General features: G+C 37.8%; 1 protein-coding gene across 3 annotated transcripts; it reads left to right on the forward strand.

The window, feature by feature from the left end:
- The first annotated feature begins 419 nt into the window (after positions 1-419).
- Positions 420-17,311, forward strand: LOC115742826. 3 transcript variants are annotated; one of them, XM_030677338.2, is made up of 42 exons: positions 421-748; positions 1,604-1,679; positions 1,817-1,888; positions 1,989-2,069; positions 2,818-2,894; positions 3,038-3,092; positions 3,183-3,231; positions 3,460-3,597; positions 4,050-4,128; positions 4,477-4,555; positions 4,635-4,681; positions 4,769-4,963; positions 5,512-5,587; positions 5,863-5,943; positions 6,015-6,095; positions 6,334-6,410; positions 6,491-6,545; positions 6,644-6,692; positions 6,863-7,000; positions 7,589-7,670; positions 7,752-7,830; positions 8,431-8,477; positions 10,015-10,226; positions 10,434-10,521; positions 10,723-10,842; positions 10,932-11,050; positions 11,154-11,226; positions 11,330-11,449; positions 12,234-12,302; positions 12,415-12,585; positions 12,680-12,727; positions 12,913-13,054; positions 13,351-13,448; positions 14,256-14,400; positions 14,491-14,579; positions 14,655-14,765; positions 15,146-15,220; positions 15,760-15,825; positions 15,955-16,143; positions 16,229-16,339; positions 16,757-16,837; positions 16,962-17,311. In XM_030677338.2, the coding sequence occupies exons 1-42, from the start codon at positions 647-649 to the stop codon at positions 17,139-17,141; spliced, it is 4,122 nt and encodes a 1,373-aa protein (XP_030533198.1). In that variant the 5' UTR covers positions 421-646; the 3' UTR covers positions 17,142-17,311. The 3 variants fall into 3 exon arrangements, with proteins under 3 accessions (XP_048136242.1, XP_030533198.1, XP_048136243.1); XM_048280285.1 differs by lacking the exon at positions 1,989-2,069 and having other exon boundaries at positions 420-748; XM_048280286.1 differs by lacking the exons at positions 421-748; positions 1,604-1,679; positions 1,817-1,888 and having other exon boundaries at positions 1,983-2,093.
- Positions 17,312-19,779: the final 2,468 nt, after the last annotated feature.

Genomic DNA, 19,779 nt, shown 5'->3' on the forward strand with positions numbered 1-19,779 from the left:
CATTTCCGTTTGACTAATTGATTTGGTAATCCAAATATCTAAAATTTACGTATGGCTCTTTTATTATATTTAACGTGAAGATATCATAGATATTTCATGTTATCTCTTTGGAAAATGTTTAGCTGATTATGCCCTAAGTTTTGCAAATGGAACGGTGGCTTCTCCACCTTCAATTCTCCCCCTTGAATGATATAACTAGATTTGTTTCTCAAGATAAAAATCAATTCTTTTTTCAATACGTGATATTAATTGGACCGTTAACTAACAGGACTGTTAGGTTAGCAACCTAACAACGTTGTTGTTGTCCATTTATATCTCTATCGCTTTAATCGAACATATAATAGCGATTAGAGTAAGGTTTGAAAATTAAGAATGGAAAAAGACGAACCAAAAGACATCGACACCAACCGCGCCCAAATCTCACTCAGCGACAACGTGGACACTGACACTGAGCTAACTCAGCTTCGCACGTATAGAATTCTTCCTCCCAGAGTCGTGCCGGGTCTTCTTCCTACGCTTCTGCGACAATTTAGCGCTCGTCGATTCCGTGTTCCAGTGCCGAATTTGACATCACAAGTTAAGCAAGAGACCCGGAAGAATAAGAAGCGACGAGGCGGAAGCTTGGGCGCCGCGAGAATTGTCGAAGATGGCGTCCCAAGACGTGGTTTCTTTCGTGGGCTTGTCCGAGTTGAGCTTGGACATGGCTGCCTCGCTTCTTCGCGCTGGATATAAAGTCCAGGCGCTTCAGGTTGGGAATATCTTTTTGATTGATCAAACGAAGGTCCAATTTGTTCACTTAAAGATAATGAAGGATTACTTTGTTTCTGGGCTGATCAATCGTCCGCTTTGGGAGTTTCTCGAGCTTTGCAATGCTTCCGATGGATTTTGGTTTCAAAAGGAAGCGAAAGCTTCACTTTTGGCTTTCTGATTTTCATGGGCAATTGAGTTTCTTCTTGTCTGGATCAAAATCTTCCCTTTTTTTTCCTTAATATCTGGTCCTACATACAGTGTAGCGACTTTTTGTTTTTCTAGACACTAGTGATACGTAATTTAAACTAGATTAGATTGTGCGAGCAATTTGCGTTAACTGTGTCGCTGTTGGAATTAGAAAGGGGGCATAAATGGGAGTTCTTTACGCCATTTAAGCTCATATTATTTAAATTGGCCATGCTGATTGAGTTGGGGTTTTATTACGAGACTACATTGACATTGGTCTCTATCAGTAATCAATATTTCCTTATGAATGCTTGATGTGAACGTGCATTAAACTGAGGTAAAGTGCTAATTAGCTGATTCTTGACAGCAGGCATTAGGAAGCTGCGAGTTTCTAGGTTCGGAATTGGTTCTGACTTCACATTCGGGTGTTGATGTTCTGATCTTATTTTACTCTACTTTTACACTAGCCTCGCAAATCATGACACGAAGTTTTTAGTAATTCCTATCATTGATATCTGATGTGTCGCAATATGTCGTGACCAACCACCATGACATCTCTCCCTTTTATGTGTACTGAAGTACGCATTCTTCTTTATCTAATTGTCTATTAAATTTGGAAACGATTTCCAGTAACAGAGGGTCTTATTTAACTGCATTACTTTGACAGCAAACTGGGCCTCTGATGGATGCTTTTGTGAAGCTTGGGGGATGCCAGTGCGACTCTCCTATAAGAGGAGGGAAAGGTAAAAGAAACTATGCCAATGTAGAGCATAATGATTTGGTTTAGTAGTCTAGATGATTAATTTTAGTTTGATACTACATACTGACTTCCAATATTACTAATTTTTTTTTTTTTCATTTTTGAATGCTGGTATTGCAGCTTTGATCGTGTTAATATCCCATGCTGATGATATAACTAACCTGTTCTTCAGTTCAGTGGGCACTTGTAAAGGTTTCTGAAGTTTCTCCTCACGATATCACTGAGAACATTTTGACCCTTGAATCATTGGAATTTATGAACTTTGCTATATTCTTTGATTATGATATTACAGAATTGGAGAGAGACACTGTTGTCATCCTTCACTCAAACATTTTGCCGTCGCATTTGCAGAAATTAGAGAAGCGTCTAACAGGCAATAAATCTTTCCATCTCTTATGTAATGCTAATTCTGTGAAGGTCAAATGTATCAGAAATTTGCACTCCGGTCTTTTATTTGTGCTGACTAATTGTTCAAGAACCAGTTTATTCTGTTTCTTCTTTTGTAATTTGTGGCTATGAACAATGTTAAATGACAAAAGTTTTTGTGTGTCACTCAATGACACCTACCTTCACTTCGATTCTGAACAACAGCCTTATCTTACTGAAGTTTGAAAGGACATGGATACTTTTGATCTTTGTGAGTCATATCTTTCAAAGGCTTTGTAATTGTCTAGATAGGAACTGCCATTCTTTGAAATGGCTATGATTTGAAAGCAAAATTGCCCATGCCATATTACTCAAGCTAGGTGTGAACTAGTGTGCAAATGCACCTCTTCAGGTGGTCTTACACTTGTAATCTGACATCTTCTTCGATTCAGATTTATGTAAATGTCATATGAACAGTGTAAACACGTCATCTTTGCATGCATTATGCATTTGTATTGGGTAGAAATGGAAAATGATCTCCCTGAATCATTGTTGAAGAAGGTATGGATAGTTAATGAGTTAGGTCAAGGCAGTAGCGTAGAAAATGCATGGTATTGAACAATTTGGAAGCCAAGTAAAAATGTGGAAATTTTAGATTACCTTTATATTGTTAATGAACATGCAATAGACACTGTATCAGAATACTGGCTAGTGTTGCCTGCTTTTGACAAACTTGATCCGTCTATTTCATGCAGAAAATGCTGAGGTCTCCTTTGTAGTAGATGCATATGTGTCTAGGGGAACATTTGAGCATTTAAGCGGAAATCTCGTGGTAATTTAAAATTCTCTTTTTGATTATTCTGCAGTTTGCGCATGTGGAGCCACCCTTTATATTTGTCTAGTTGGTTAATAATTAAAGTGCTGCTTTTGATTTTTCTTCCTTCCCCCTTTGCTCTTCCTGTTGTTGTTGTTCAGATCTCTTCATCAGGAAAGTCAGATGCCATTGCTAGGGCGAGGCCTATTCTCTCTGGTTTAACCATTCTTCCTCACTTGACATTATTCTAACTCTTTGGGTTATAAACATATAACAACTGTTTGTTGGATTTTGTTTGGTATGCAGCAATGTCTGACAAACTCTACATATTTGATGGAGAAATTGGAGCAGGAAGGTCTGCTTACCTTGGCCTCAGAAAACATTTTCATATTTTGGACCAATGTTTACCTTTTGTTATCATTAAAGTATAAATTCATATCCCTGTCGTAGATGATGTTCACTCCGTGCTGTAAGATAAAATATACTGTATCCTGGATGTGCTTCACTAAGGAGTAAATGGTGTTTAGAGTCCCTTATTTTGACTAACAATTGTATTACACTAAGTGAGGGATTTACATTGCAGCAAATATAAGTTGGTTAACGATCTGCTTGAGGGAATTCATCTGGTTGCTGCGGTGGAGGCAATTTGTTTGGGCATCAAAGCTAGTATTCATCCTTGGATTATCTATGACATTATTTCCAATGCTGCTGGAAACTCATGGTAAGAGCATACCTTTTGTAATTTCAGTCTAGCAATCACAAATATAATTGAGTACAATGTAGCACAAATCAAATGACACTTATTGAGTCTTATTTGTTCTCTCTGTCTTTTTACCGTTGAAATTCTGGAAAACAATTTCATGGCACTTTGCCCTGAAGATCACATCAGGCAGTCATTTCATGTATCTTTTGAACTATCTAAAGGATTGGGATCCTCTCAATTACTTGACTTAGTATAGGCAGCCTGGATCATATCATATTACTTTGAAACCTGAATGAGTGGGTGAGATGCAATTCTAGGTGATCTGGCATGATTTCTAGAGATCCTGGTCCTTTTTCTTTCTTCATAAAGATCCAAGTTAATTCAAATGTTTTGTGAGGCCAGAAACTATGGCACCTTAGGGGCTCTAAGTTGTATTAATCCTAAAATGTATGAGTGTTCTTCCCATGCAGGATTTTTAAAAACCATGTTCCTGGACTATTAAGGGGTGATGGAACTGAAGAATACCTCCTGGATTTTATTCAGAAGTTGGTAAGACAATGGGGATATGCATAAGTTGGATGTCTTGTCTCTTATTTGGGCCCTCAATCTATGTCTATGACATCGATCATTTAGTTTATTGTTTCTGCTTATGTTATTACCCTGGTATATATCATTGCATGTTCTGTGGCATATATTTTTTCCCTTCTAGCGAATTGGGTCTTATAGGTGTCTAAATTATTTCGATCATATCAAGGGAGGATATTATAGTGTCTTTAATTTCTATTAGGTTGTGAGTTGCTGCTTGTCCAATAATTTGTTTTTCGATGACTTGAGAGTTTATACGTTAATTATTTGTTGAAGAGGAGCTGACTAGAAACTATTATCCTATGATTTCAGGGTACTGTTCTTACTGTGGCTAAGTTGCAGACTTTTCCTGTCCCTCTGCTGTCAGTAGCTCATCAGCAACTTATTCTTGGTACCAATCTAATGTTTCAGCTAATTATATAGTGCTCTATCACTTCATATACTTATCTCCATGTGAACTCCTTTTTCAGCTTCTGCGCATGGTCACCGAGATGATGGAGATGTGAACCTTGTTAAGGTTAAGAAGTTCTGTTTAGAGCATGACAATTTTTCTCAATACTTGGATGACCCAGTCACCTGTAAAATTTCACTGACTACTTGACAGATTTTGGAAGAAGTATATGGAGTAAACATTATCAGTGCAGCCAATGAAGAAAAGTACTTCCCTGAACAACTTGCAGAAGAAATTGCTGCAAATTCAGACACTGTCAGTCGAATTGGTTTTATTGGTCTTGGTGCAATGGGATTTGGCATGGCAACTCACCTACTGAAGTCAAATTACTGTGTCTCTGGATTTGATGTAATTTCCCACCTCTAGTTTTCTCCACCAGTGGTGTTGAAATAGTCCATTGCTAGCTCAGAGCAGAAACTAGTCTCATGAATATGTTACTATCATCTTATATTAACCGTTGATGCATCTGTTTCTATCCATATGCACAGATTTTATCTGTTCAAAATTCTTCTAACAAACATCCTTATTATGAGAATGGGAACTTTATAGGGCCATCATCGAGTATCCTCTTTTGTAGTACACAGCAGATATGTGTTGATGCGATTGGAGCTATTTGTAAAAAGTAAATTAGTTATATCAAAGGCATGGTTTCTTTGATATAACTATAATAATAATAATCTTAGTCTAGCATAGTGTTCAGAAGATAAGGGTGCATCTATCAATCACGTGTATTAATACTCTTAAAGACTGTGTTTCCATATGCTTCAGTCGATGTATGTGTTTGTGCATAGATAAACATCCAAGATCATTTTGTTTTGTCGCATGAATATTCAGGGGAGTTGGTGTATGCTATATCCAGATGTTAATTAGGACTACCTTTTTCTTTTGCATGGCAGGTCTATAAACCAACTCTTGATCGGTTTGCAAATGCAGGTGGCTTGGTTGGAAACTCTCCAGCAGAAGCATCTAAAGGTTAGGAAATTTGCTATGACTTTGTTGCGATGTTTACTGGTTTCACCTGTACATGCTGTAGAGAACTTTGTTGTTGCATTCACTTCAATTTGGTTTAAGGCACTGGTACTTCCCTTATCTCTAAAGGGGCTTATGCATTCCACTCAATGTCTCCTAAATGAGCATTAGAGCGAGCGAGTGAAGCCTTCAGCTTAGTGGCTCCCTCATTTCCCTTATCCTACTCTTTCATGTTGAAGTGTGAAACCATTGGGTTCTGACATATTTTCAACCTGTAGATGTTGATGTACTTGTGATCATGGTCACAAATGAAGCTCAAGCAGAAAGTGTCCTATATGGAGATCTTGGTGCAATCCCAGGTAACTTATTCATAATAATACTTGTTTGATTTTTTGTGTCTGTATTGACGTGTTGTTTGGTTTAACCTCAGCGCTTCCATCTGGCGCATCCATAATTCTTTCATCCACTGTTTCTCCTGGATTTGTGACTCAGCTGGAGCGACGATTGCAAAGTATGTCCTTAGTCATGCAGTGGATTAATTTAAAAGATGGAATGTCCATCTAAATAGCAAGAATAAATCTCATTGTCAAAATGATGGTGCATTGATAAGGGAAGTTCTGCAGACTCTCATAGCTAAACAAGGTTTTCTTTGGTTGAAATGGAATACTAAAAGTTTTGTTGGATAAACTAATGGGTTTATTTTCCAGAATTCTTCTTCTAAATTTTTTGCTACATATGTGATATTGCAGTTGAAGGAAAAGATCTGAAATTGGTGGACGCCCCTGTTTCTGGTGGTGTTAAAAGAGCTGCTGAGGGAACACTTACGGTATGCATTTCACAACCTTCTACATTCATTATGAGCGGAGATTCTGCAATTTGCTGATCCATATGGATGTTGGTAAAAAGATAATGGCTTCTGGTAGTGATGCTGCTCTTAAAAGCACTGGTTCAGTTCTCTCAGGTATTTAGCATTTTGTTCCAGTTATCATATGGGGAAGTTCATGTCTCTGACTTGAAAAAGTTTTAGAAGAGTGATATGTGTTGCTTTAATTATTACAGCATTAAGCGAAAAGCTTTATATTATCAAAGGAGGTTGTGGGGCTGGAAGGTACTTATTAGCTTCCCTTTTCTTTCAAGCATTTAAGGGTCTTAGGAATATGAAACATTTTTTTGCCCCACAATGCATAAGCAATGAATTTTCCACACGTGTCTCGGAAATAATTGGTTTTCCTTTATTTGAGAGCAACATTTTGCTTTTTTGGTTTATTCTGTTTCCAGTGTCGTGAAGATGGTTAACCAATTGCTTGCGGGAGTTCATATCGCATCATCAGCTGAGGCAATGGCTTTTGGAGCTCGCTTGAGTCTTAGCACAAGAACATTGTTCGATGCGATAACAAGCAGCACGGGAAGCTCATGGTATGTCATTTGAGAATAGCTTTTATTTGCTGTCAGCAGCAAGCTAATAGGATCTTGGAAGATAAAGTTCTTGCTTCGGCTCTGTAGAATTAATATACTGTAACTATCTATTTTATGAAGGAGCCCTTGATTGCAACCATACCAGTTATATTCAGTGGCCACTTTTGATAGACTCTGCCTTTGGCAATCACTTTCCCTCCTTGTTCATTCATTCCTAAACCCATACATTCAGTGAAAAGGGTTCAACTGTTCTGTTAGGATATAAATATTTTCTGCACGGTTCTCTAATTGCTCAAGCTTTGGACCTTTTAATATAGCATTAGAGCTCAAGATCTTTGAGTTAGACTCTGCACATTCCCCTTTTCACCCATTTTTTCCCTTCTTTGCACATCTTGGGTGTCTAAAAGCTTATGCTTTGAGGTTGGATTTTCTAATATGTTCTTGACTTTCGACAAGGGAAACTTAACCTAGGGCATGGAGTCACAGAAGTGCTTCTGAGAATGTGGAACTGCATTTGCTATCTTGGATGAGCACCCAATTTCTTGTCAGTTTAAAAGATGTTTGATCACGTGTTCTTATCCCTTGCAGGATGCTTGAAAATCGCGTCCCCCACATGTTGGATAATGATTATACACCATACTCGGCACTTGATATATTTGTGAAGGATCTGGTATGGCACAAGTGTCTTGCTCTTTGCAATCTTTTGAAGAATTTGTGAAAAACTATATAGAAACTCGTATAATTTCTCCAGGGCATTGTTTCCCGAGAATGTTCATCACGTAAAGTTCCTCTTCACATTGCAACCGTCGCACACCAACTTTTCCTGGCAGGTTTGAAATTTAATCCTTAGTCCTAGTGTGATGAAGTTCCCTTCCCCTCTTCCTCCATCTGGATTTTCTACATGGCAAGGAATACAGACAGCAGGATTTTCTTATCATTCTATGCTATGTGAAATATTAGGGTTTGCGTCCTGGATATAATGAATGACTGAAATTCAAATCAGGAGAATGTCGGGGAGCCACTGTCTTGTGTTAGCATTATTTCTATTGATTACAAAGAAACGACTCAGTCCTGATAGTCCATTGATATTTTCGTCATATGATAACTTATATCTTTCCTGCACTTCCATACTTTTCATTTCATTTCCTCAAGCTGAGTTTATTATTGACATGGAATCTTGTAGTCTTAAAGATTCAATTGGTTTGTCGACTTTAGTGGCCTGCATGATCTCCTTGCTTATTTAAATCATTCAGCTGTTGTCTGATTGGAAGATTGAATACGAGTAAAAAGATTAAAAACAAGTAATTAAAAGAAAAATCTGGTGCAAAACCACACAAATCAGCAGTCTGGTTTAGTCTATTCTTAAGAAAGCAGAAAGTTTACATGATAGTATAAATTTGATTCACTACTGGTAATTGTATTTCGAGCAGGTTCTGCTGCTGGATGGGGCCGGCAAGATGATGCTGGTGTAGTAAAGGTACGGAGACTGAAATCTAAGCTCCATGTTAACTCTTCTTCAACTGGTTGCATTTTCTTGACATGATACATTGCATAAACATATTGTCAGTTGTCAATAGCAATTCCTGATTCTTGCTGGACATAGAAAATAAATAAGACAACAATGCTTATGTAACTATGAATATTGAATGGTTGTTTTGTATGGGGAGAGGAGGATCTTTAGTCTTAAAAATGAAATATTTTGAAACCTTCATGTGAATTGGGTTGACCTGAGCTTGTTTCATTTTGCTTAAAAAAACAAAATTTCGCCTTTCTATTTTAAATAAGAAAAATATAAGTTTTAAAAAGATTATGAAAATGTTGTAAAGAACTATATATGAATATTCATATCATTAATTGTATTTTTTAAACGTTCTTAGGTGTTCCTAATTAACAAATTGTTAGAGCCGCAAGAAAAGGAAAAAGAAAATTGTTAAAAAGTAAAAGTATGACCAGATTATTCAAGCTAAATCTGATTGTCTGTCTTTCTATTTAGTGGGATAAGGCTAGGTTTGTTGTTGTAAATCTGATTATTGGATGTCATAATCTTTGGTAGGTGTTAGAATATCCAACCTCAAAGCTTAAACTAATAAGTGGAGGGAGGCAACATGAATGTAAGGCCCATATAAACCCTAGAAATAAGGGTGGGTACTTTAATACCCCTTTCACGTTTAAACAGACTTGAGAATGGTGTGTGGAATTGATGTCAGGGAGCCTCACACCGTGAAATAAATCCGAGGCGAAACCTGTCTCTGATGCCATGTTGGAATATCAAACCTAAGAGCTTAAGCCAATAGGTGGAGGGCGACAACATGGCTACAAGACCGTACACACTCCATAGACAAGCGATGGGATACTTCAATAGTAGGACAAGAGCTTCTAAGCATGAGATTACCTCCCGAGTTGTGAATGAACTGTTAAAACTAGTTTGACTGCAACTTCAGAGATTTTTTTTTGGCCTCACTACCAGACGTCTTGTTGCAATCATCAAGTGTTAAAATGACAAAGCTATAATTTATGACCATGTAGTCGTTTAGATAATTAAATTTGAAAGATTTTTTGGGACCATAGCCAACTGCTCTAAAAACTTAAGCTGTTAGAAGAAAGCGTGGTTTAATATTTATTTATTTCAACACTTCCCCTCATGCTTAGTCAGGTCTTTTGCTTGGGACTAAGCGTGGACATATTTATTGGGGAGGCAAATAGGGGTCTTGATACATTTGAACTCGGGACCTCTTGCTCTGATACCATGAAAGATTTTATGAGACCATAGCCAACTGCTCTAAAAGCTTAAGCTGTTAGAAGAAGGCGTGGTTTAATATTTATTTATTTCAACAAAATTCATTCAACTATGGTTTTACTGCTTAGATTCTCTGGAGCTTCAATATGAGCTCTCTGGTGTTCTTTGCATGATTCTGTCTTGTGTCTATCAAAGCAAACAACATTTAGAAATTGTAACATCGACCAATTGGCCGGACAATGTATATGTTGGATCAAATTTCAGTTTTGCAATGTAGGTGTATGAGACACTGACTGGTGTCAAAGTCGAAGGGAAACTTCCCATGCTTAAAAAAGAAGTCATTTTGCATTCTCTTCCGCCTGAGTGGCCAGTTGATCCAGTTGGTGACATACAGAGACTCAATCAGAACAGTTCAAAGACGTTAGTTGTTCTGGATGATGATCCTACTGGAACACAGACTGTTCATGATATTGAGGTATTGACAGAATGGTAAGCCTCTGCATGTGCCTGCTACTTTTCTTTTCCGATATGTTTGAAGAAGTGATTATCCTTTATAATAACATTTAGCTCTCTTCGTACATAACCAAACAATTCTGTATGTTGCTTACTTATTGTCCTGTAAATAGTAAGTTTTTCAATTTAAAAGTGTTGTGGCTAAGCAGCCCCTGAAAAGATATGGTGGATAATTCTATGCAGGACGGTTGAGTCACTTGTTGAGCAGTTCAAGAAAAAACCTACATGCTTTTTCATATTGACTAACTCCAGGTCACTGAGTTCTGACAAGGCAAGTTCTAATTCTTTTGGTTACATAAATGAATTTATGGGTCTTTATGGATTGCTGTTGTTGAAGAGCAATGAGGAAAATCAAAGATCTCCTTAATCAAGATAGAAAGGAAGGATTGTGGGAAATTGCTATTGCCCTGTGGAATTTGTAGGTTTGGCTTATATTTATTCAGCTCCTGAACAATATGTCATTTTGCTATAGGCCAGTGCACTCATCAAAGATATATGCCAAAACCTGCAAACAGCGGCAAAGTTGTTGGAGAATGTGGACTACACAGTAGTTCTAAGAGGTGACTCAACTTTAAGAGGTCATTTTCCAGAGGCAAGGATGAGATCTTTATAGAAATTGTTTTCAGTGATGAAACATTTTAAGAAGCTTCAGATTGTGACATCTACTTTTGATACATTCAGGAGGCTGATGCTGCTGTTTCTGTTCTTGGTGAGATGGACGCATGGATAATCTGCCCCTTTTTTCTTCAAGGAGGACGTTATACCGTCAATGACGTTCATTATGTTGCAGATGCTAATATGTAGAGTGTTCTGAATTTCTTTCTTTTCCCTTCCTTCTAGTAACCACAGGATAAATAAATTTTACTAATTAAGAAGCCTTTACATGGATTGCATTGTCTGCAGGCTTGTTCCTGCAGGGGACACAGAGTTTGCAAAAGATGCTGCTTTTGGATTTAAATCATCAAACTTGCGCGAGGTTCGGATTCTTTTTATTTTGATTCTATGTTATAACCTAATTTTTATTGCTTTAATACCAAAAATATTTGATTATCTGGAAATCTTCTCCATCTGAATCATAGTGGGTTGAAGAGAAGACTGGAGGCCGCATTCCAGCAGGTGGTGTATCATCTATTTCAATCCAGCTGCTGAGGAAAGGTGGACCTGATGCCGTTTGCCAGTTCCTTTGCAGTTTGAAAAAGGTAGATAAACTAACCTTTTCACAAGGTGTAGACATAATTATACACCCCAACAATAACTGATTCCGTGGTTTATTCTTGTCTCTGCTATTCAAATTTACCAAATCATTCTCCAAAATTCAGCTTCTGCAGTTTGTCATGCTAGAACATTAACAACACTATATGATATGGGCTAGCTTTTACACTGTTATATAAGAATGGTAAACAAGTGTGAGGACTTTTTTGTCTTCCACAAATGGAGAAATTGTGTGCTGGAGCATTAATGACTTTATGTTATTGCTCAGCATACAAGATTGTGCCAGTGTGGCTGTTCCTATTCTTTTGTTGGCATTCTTCCTAACAAAATTTCTTTGGGGAGTCTTTACCAGTACCAACATTGCCATTTGGGTTTGACCAGCATGACAATTGAAAAATACAAGTTTTCACTTTGCTGCAGGTTTATCATGTGTAAGATTCTTTTAGCTCCAGAATCGAGACATGAAAATTGGCCTCTGGAATTTGTTTTCCAATGATCAAAAGTTTTGTAAGATGCAAGTCTGTATGATTAATGGAAGGAAAACGGAGCATGTTAGTATGAACACTAGTGATAGCTGTCGAATGAATAATAGAATCAGGTGATGCTGTCAACATATCAAGAGGAGTAATTCTTCGTTTTCTTTTATGTATCTGAACATCATAAGCCATAGCACTGCAAATGTCTTGATTTTCCGAGAAGATCGATTCTGTTTTTGTGCCCATCTGAAAATAAATTCTGTTCGCTCACTAAAAGCTCTTCTTGAATTCTCAGGGTTCAACATGTGTAATAAATGCAGCTAGTGAAAGAGACATGTATGTATTTGCAGCAGGAATGATAAAGGTAAGAGATGACACTGCTTTTACTTTGAAATTTTTCGCAATGTATCATTATCCAATAGCTTAGTGGAGCTTCGTTGAAGCTCATTTTCTATATCAAACTGATCCATCAACAGGCAGAGCTGCAAGGAAAGCATTTCTTATGCCGCACTGCCGCTAGTTTTGTTTCTGCCCGGATTGGAATTATCCCAAAAGCCCCAGTTTTACCCAAGGAATTAGGAATAACAAAAGAGAAGACTGGCGGACTAATAGTTGTGGGATCATATGTTCCAAAAACAACAAAACAGGTCAAAAAGTGATATCTTACGCATTTGATTTTTCTCTTCCCTTATGTTGATGCTTTTTGCCTAAATGAGGTCTCTATGTTACCATGTTTCGCAGCTGCAAGAGCTTAAATTACAGTGCGCGCAGATCATCAGAAGTATAGAGGTAATTGAAATGTAAATCAGTGCTTTTGGTTTTGTGACAGTTGGAAGCAATTCTTCCAGGGGGAAACTTCAATTTTCAACTAATGATTCGTATCTTAGTTTTAAAAGACTCTACTTACTTTTCCTAATGTGATTTCAGTACTTCCTAAAATTTTAGTACTTTCATGTCTTTTCTTACATGAATAGATTTCTGTCGATAAAGTTGCCATGAAATCAAGAGAAGAGAGGGAGCAGGAAATTGAGAAAGCAGCGGAGATGGCAGACGCATTTCTTAGGGCTCGTACAGACACTCTGATTATGACAAGTCGGGACCTAATTACGGGGAAAAGTTAGTCTCCCACCCCCTTCTTTCTCTTAATTGATAAGACTATGTCATCAATCATCTGAACCATTTCTGTGTGAATTAGCTTGCCTGACATCCACATTGAGCTTATATTAAATGTTCGTGTACGAATAGCTTTTCTCAAGAGTGATATGAGTCATCATTCAAGAAAAGGGAAAAATGATTCAGAGAGTCAACATATTGATATTGCTTGAGACTTTCTTTCTCCCTCCGCATGTGCCCCTACACACATGAGGTTTGCAGAATTCTCTTTTTCTAATGGCATTGCATGCGTATGGCAGCTCCTTCTGAGAGTCTGGAGATCAACTTTAGGGTGAGCTCAGCACTGGTGGAAGTAGTTAGGAGGATTAAGACCAAACCTCGTTACATCCTTGCAAAGGTACTTTCAATTTGTTGTTTGTTAGCCATGTATGAAGTGCAAAGTACTTTGCTGTCAGATGTTATGCTATTCTCACTAATGGTTGGACTAACTTGCTTTTATTTCTTTTGACTATGCTTTCTGGACACCAGAGTACTCATATCTTTTGCTTGCGCTGCTTGCTTTCTACAAATGCTAAAGCGTCAGAAATCGTTTCAAGCTGCAATATGTGTTGTTGTAGTGGTTGCTGCAGCGCATGATTCGCCCCTATTTGGTGTCTCAAGGGGTCAATATAATAGCGTATTGTTGCACCATTATGTGCAGGAAAATTCGGCTTTGCAGTGAAGCTGAAAACATTGCTTTTTAATGAGGAGGCTTTAGTCTATATTGGCAGCAGCCACAAACTACTCAATAGACATTCAAAAGCTGAAACTGTTTGTGAGCTAACTTTCTTGACGCCCTAAAATCAGTTGGCAAATACTTCTTGCCATGGTTCAGAACATAGATCAGGTTAATAAGGTATTCCAGTGGGCTGTGGCAATTGGTTAATCCCATATTGTTAATTTAAACCATACACCATAAATTGACCAGAATATTTTGGTCAAACTTGAAGCTGTAGGAACTGGGTCAGGCATTGTCTGGTGACTTATACTTAATGGGATGGCTGCTTTTGCTTCTATATGCTTTATATGTGCAAATGCTTATGCACTTTTTTTACTGACCCTGCTCATGTTTGCTGCGTGGGCATTTATGTTCTGGGTCATATTTACAGCAAAGCTCTCTATGTGATGGTAAATGATGCTATCCACATCTTATCTCTGAGCGTAGGGTGGAATCACCTCATCAGATCTCGCTACAAAGGCCCTTGAGGCAAAGTGTGCGAAAATAGTTGGACAAGCTCTAGCTGGTGTTCCTCTATGGCAGTTAGGTCCTGAAAGTAGACATCCAGGAGTTCCATACATTGTATTCCCAGGTGAAGCTCTATCTTATTTATTTTTACATTTGCACATTCACACATTTAATATATTATCCTCATGCAAGAATTTCTTCTCTCTTTTCTTAGGTAATGTTGGCAGCAGTACAGCACTGGCTGAAGTCGTAAAATCGTGGGCTCCTCCAGTCAGACTTTCCTCAACAAAAGAGCTTCTCAGGGTCAGGATCATTGAGATTAGTCTTTTTAATAGTATTAAAACAATATAAGATACATGTATTTTGCATTATAAATAGAATGCAGAAACAGGTCGTTATGCTATTGGTGCATTCAATGTTTATAACTTGGAAGGAGTTGAAGCAGTTGTTGCTGCGGCAGAGGAAGAACAAAGTCCTGCTATATTACAGGTAGGGCAAATAAACCTGAAACTTGATTATTCTTCACCTTTTAAGTTTGGCTGATAATCTGATAGCAAAAAGGCTCTGTCATCTGGAAGGATTCATAACGCTGAAGTTTTGTACCCTGTTACACCTAGTGTTGTAATTTATTCTGCCAAAGCTGACCCTTGTAACTCAAACTTTCTCACTGCTTATTTTCAATGTGTTTCACTTTCTAGAAGCTAAAAGTTCAAATAGCTAAATTTGACAAATTTTGGCTTTTTTTCATGAAATATTTTGGTCCTTGACAAAATGATTACTTTCCTTTTTCTGTCTTCTTAGATTCTCAATATTCTTTTTTTAAGTTTGGCCAATAATTCCCCCATTTTTTATGCCCATTTTCTTTGCAGATCCATCCAGCTGCCTTCAAGCAAGGGGGAATTCCCTTAGTTGCCTGTTGCATCTCTGCTGCGGAACAGGCTAATGTAAGCACATTTCATATCTGATTGAAAAAGAGCAGAACACCAGTACTGCACTTATATGCAGCGGAAATTCTGCTATATGTGGTGTACAGATAAAATATATTTTTATGCTCTAGTGTAAAATGTAAGTTCTCTGCACAAATGACATTAAATCGAAGAGACCTTTTACGTCGTTGGTTTGTAGAGATCCTCATACAGTCAAATGTGTCCCAATGATTCGTGGAAGCCTAGTCTGGCATTCTGCTCCGCATAGCCATTTTGCTTTAATATGTGGATCTAGTGGACATTATATGCTGTCTAACCTGAGTTTATACCGAATATATCTGTTTTGGAATAAAACATGGAACATAGAGAATGTTTGTGAATGTATTAGTGGTGCACTGTGGTTGTCTTGTATCATTGGTCTTTCTGGTTCTGTTTTGGGTATTAAGGCACGAGTTCGTAAGTATATGTCCAGTTGAGTCACTCCATGAACATTCTACTTCAGCTAATGCAGAAAGTATAGATGAGTTAAACAGGTTTATGAACGTGCTTTGATGCAGGTTCCAGTTACAGTTCATTTTGATCATGGAACTTCCAAGGAAGATCTTGTGCAAGCCATTAATTTGGTACATAACTCTCAACACCGAGTCATATGCAATTTTGGCTGGCATAGGGAATGATCCAGTATGGGGTCCTGAGCTGCAGCATATTCTTTAAAGGAAAGATGGGTTAATCCGTTCACGTGAATTTTCCAGGGATTTCATTCAGTAATGGCAGATGGTTCACATCTCTCCTTTGATGATAATATCTCCTACACAAAGTTCATATCGTCTTTGGCCCACTCAAAAGGCTTGCTCATTGAGGCTGAACTAGGGAGATTGTCAGGGACAGAGGATGACCTGACTGTCGAAGATTATGAAGCAAGGCTAACTGATGTTAATCAGGTCAATATTTTTGTTAATATATGTATGCAAGCCTTACATTCGTGGTTAAAATGTATTTTCATGAACTGGCCTCTTTAATTTTCAGGCAGAAGAATTTATCGATCGCACTGGTATAGATGCTTTGGCGGTGTGTATTGGAAATGTCCATGGAAAATATCCTCCTGGTGGTCCAAAGTTGAGGCTTGATTTGCTTAAGGTCTGGAATATTATTACCCTTATGAAAATCTTTAATCATGCAATCGCAATGCAGTGGTGGTTAAGACACATCTATATTTTACTTATTTGTGTAGAAAGACTTAAAAGCATCTTTGTGTCCTTTATGAAGAAATATTAGTATGTATCTTCTGAAGAAAACTAAGTGACATATCCTGAGTGACTATTCAGCCGCTCATAGAACAGTATCTTGCTTATTGCATCCTTGCAAAGCTGGGCTTGCTCCAAAGCGGACATGCCTCATAAAAAGTATTGATTAGCATTCGCCAATTGCCTAGCCAGAGATCATCCACGACCTTTTTAACTGGCAAAATTTCTGTGACTCTTTTAGAAATTTGCAAGTACTAACATGGATTCCATCCTTGCTTCATCTTAATCCGTCAATGTTTCTTTTCCCTAGGACTTGCAATCTTTGACATCCAAGAAGGGAGTCTCCTTGGTGCTTCACGGAGCTTCGGGCTTGTCTGAGAAACTCATCAAGGTAATTAATTCTGTACAAAATGCGACTTCTTCACAGGCAGATGATTCTAAATGGACAATCGTGATGAGCGTGAGAAAATGCTCGGAAACTAACGAAGCGAACTCGAATCATTTGCTTCCGACAGGAATGCATCGCGAGGGGCGTCAGAAAGTTCAATGTGAACACGGAGGTGCGAAAGGCGTACATGGACTGCTTGAGCGAACCCAAAAAAGATCTTGTCGATGTCATGTCGTCCGCGAAGGAAGCTATGAAGGCTGTTGTTGCAGAAAAGATGCACCTCTTTGGTTCGGCTGGAAAAGCATGATGGCAAAAGCTGTGATGTTATTGTTCACCAATTCCTCAAGGAGTTGAATAAATGGTATTGACCTGGAGATGTAAAGCATCTTAATTTCCAGAATAATAAGACATCTTCATTTTTTTCAACTCTATACTTGGTCCCTATGGCGTTTAATAATATATATGGTTTCATGTGTGTTAGGATGGATCAAACAAAAATATCAACTGTCAAAATTCCGACAAATATCTTAGATTAAATCATTGAATAAATTCCTCAAACTCCTTTTGTAGATCATAAATAATACAAGTCAAAGTTCTCGTTGTTTCCATGTCGGTGATAGTCTTTTTTTTTTTTTTTTTTTACACTAAAGTGAGCGTCGTACTCAACTTTTGACATTTCTTCTCTCGACCATTAATAATTCAAGTCAAAGTTCTTAAATCAGAAATTGCGTGACTTGAAGCTCAACATGCCATGTGCGGCGGGCAATGCAGCGGCACATGTACGGTGCCATGGGATGAGCGATGAGATGGGTGACCCGAGCATTGCGGCCGGAAAAACAAGTTCATTTTAAATTGAGTTGGCATAACTTTTATTAAGTAACTGAGCCACGCCAGCAACTCTGTTTAATTTTTGTCGACTAAATGAGTCATGTCTCCGATTGTTAGCAAGTCCCACGTGACATAGCAATTTAGCAAACTAAGGTCTCACATTGATTAGAATAACTCCTACTAAGCTCTCACATGTCTGTGTTAATTTAGCAAACTAAGGTCTCACATTGATAATAATTCCCAACTTGTCTGTGTTAATTTTCCAATCTCTCGATCGAACTCTTTTATGCATTAGACACTTTTATCGCGCACAAGATGTCATCGAGATACTTTTAAATAATGTTTGAAAAACAAAAGAAAAGAACGATTAAATTAGGCTCACGCTTTTTCCACTTCCCTTATGGCTTTGACACTCCTCTTTGTGTGTGGCCCACCAAATCTGAAACAATTTTAAATGATTTTTTTATTGATTCTTTTTTTATTTCTTTTTTTCTTGCGGGTCCCACAATCCTCCTTTTTTTCTTCTTCTTCCTCCATCCCACGCCTCCCACTCGTCTTTTTTTTTCTCCCGCACGACGTTCGCTTCGACACCTCCCTCTCCTTCCAAAAACCCCGAATAGCTTCGCCACTTTACCATGTTCTCCCAAAACAGGATAAAACAAAAGGACCAAACGCACACGATAACATGTGTTTCACTAATTTGCTTCCAAGTCATGAGATGGCACCCCAAGAACCATCCGGCGTGGATGCACCCTAAGAACCATCCAGCGTGGATGCACCCTAAGAATTTCAGATTGTAGCAAATAATCCGAGATAAAACCGGGACGAAATTTCCAATGATGCATCATCATCCGTGTTCAATAGTACATCCCGACATGTTCAGCATGGTTCAATGTCACATGCCTTCCTGTAAGTACACAACCTTATGTTCATGAAAATAAACAAAGGAGCATGCAAATCTCAAGTGTTCAACCTATTTATAAAGCAAGTAAACATCCCTCACATGATTTTGATATCGACAAAGACTATAGTGGACAGGATTGATGGCTGTAAGGGTGACAATCTAATGTCTAAAACATAGAGTCGGACAAGTTCCAATATGCAAAATGGATGCTAATTACATGTTGAGTCTCTCCAAAAGTAGCATAAGTTTGTTTCACTCATTTTTTAAGTAAGGTTCTTTCTTGGGTGATCAATATAAGGTAAAGCTAATTGTTCCTCCCGCATTTGCATGTCTTTTGCTTTAAAAACAATGTGGTTTGCTGCACCAAAACCAACAAACAAAGGGGGCATCAAGTCACTACTGCAGTTCGTAGTTACAAGCCTCCCGAAGTTTACAAGGCAAAGATTCTAACTTAAGTTGATGAGGTTATCAAGAAGAAGGCAAGGAAGAAAACAAAGTAAGTGTGCAGATGAATACCACTTCCATAAAAGCATCTATGATGAGATCTTGAAGCAAAAATTACAGTTTGCTACGTTAAGGGAGTTTTGTGGCTTGCTACCATAAAATTTTTTGCGGTTAATTGCCTAGTCCATATTAGAATTGACAGTCATGTTTCTATTGGGTTTTTGTTGTTTTCTCTAATGTTGTTTTCCCCATTTTCTAGTAGAGAAAAATTGTGCTCCTTTTATAGCTATTAACAACCGAATTCATGGTTGTCGATAGATCCATCTAGTATATATGGGAAGGCTCCAACAAATTGATTCAAGTTGCCCTCTAAATAGAGTATGTTCTTGAGAATAATCACGATTTTCCTGCATCTCCTTTATCTAGATAATAATCATGATTTTAGAACTTTTTCCATCTTCGAAATCTGAAGATGCTTGTAGCTGAAAGCTGAAGACTGGGTTTTTTTTTTTTTTTTGCTGGTCTTGTTGTCATAGTTGACAATGAGATTTTATTGTAAACGACATAGATATGAAAACCCAAAGTCATAACTTTTTTCTCACAAAACATTCAAATGCCGCGATAAGTTGAAAGCCTTCTATGAGTCACTTGAAAAAACACAAAAAGAGGAGCCAAATCTTGTACTAAAATATCTAAATACATCATTTGACACCCGATTTTTAATCAATCTTTTTTCGATTTATTTTTGAAAATTCATAAAAAATTCACA

Source organism: Rhodamnia argentea, chromosome 6 (genome assembly GCF_020921035.1).
Source record: "Rhodamnia argentea isolate NSW1041297 chromosome 6, ASM2092103v1, whole genome shotgun sequence".
In the NCBI taxonomy this organism is placed as follows: domain Eukaryota; kingdom Viridiplantae; phylum Streptophyta; class Magnoliopsida; order Myrtales; family Myrtaceae; genus Rhodamnia; species Rhodamnia argentea.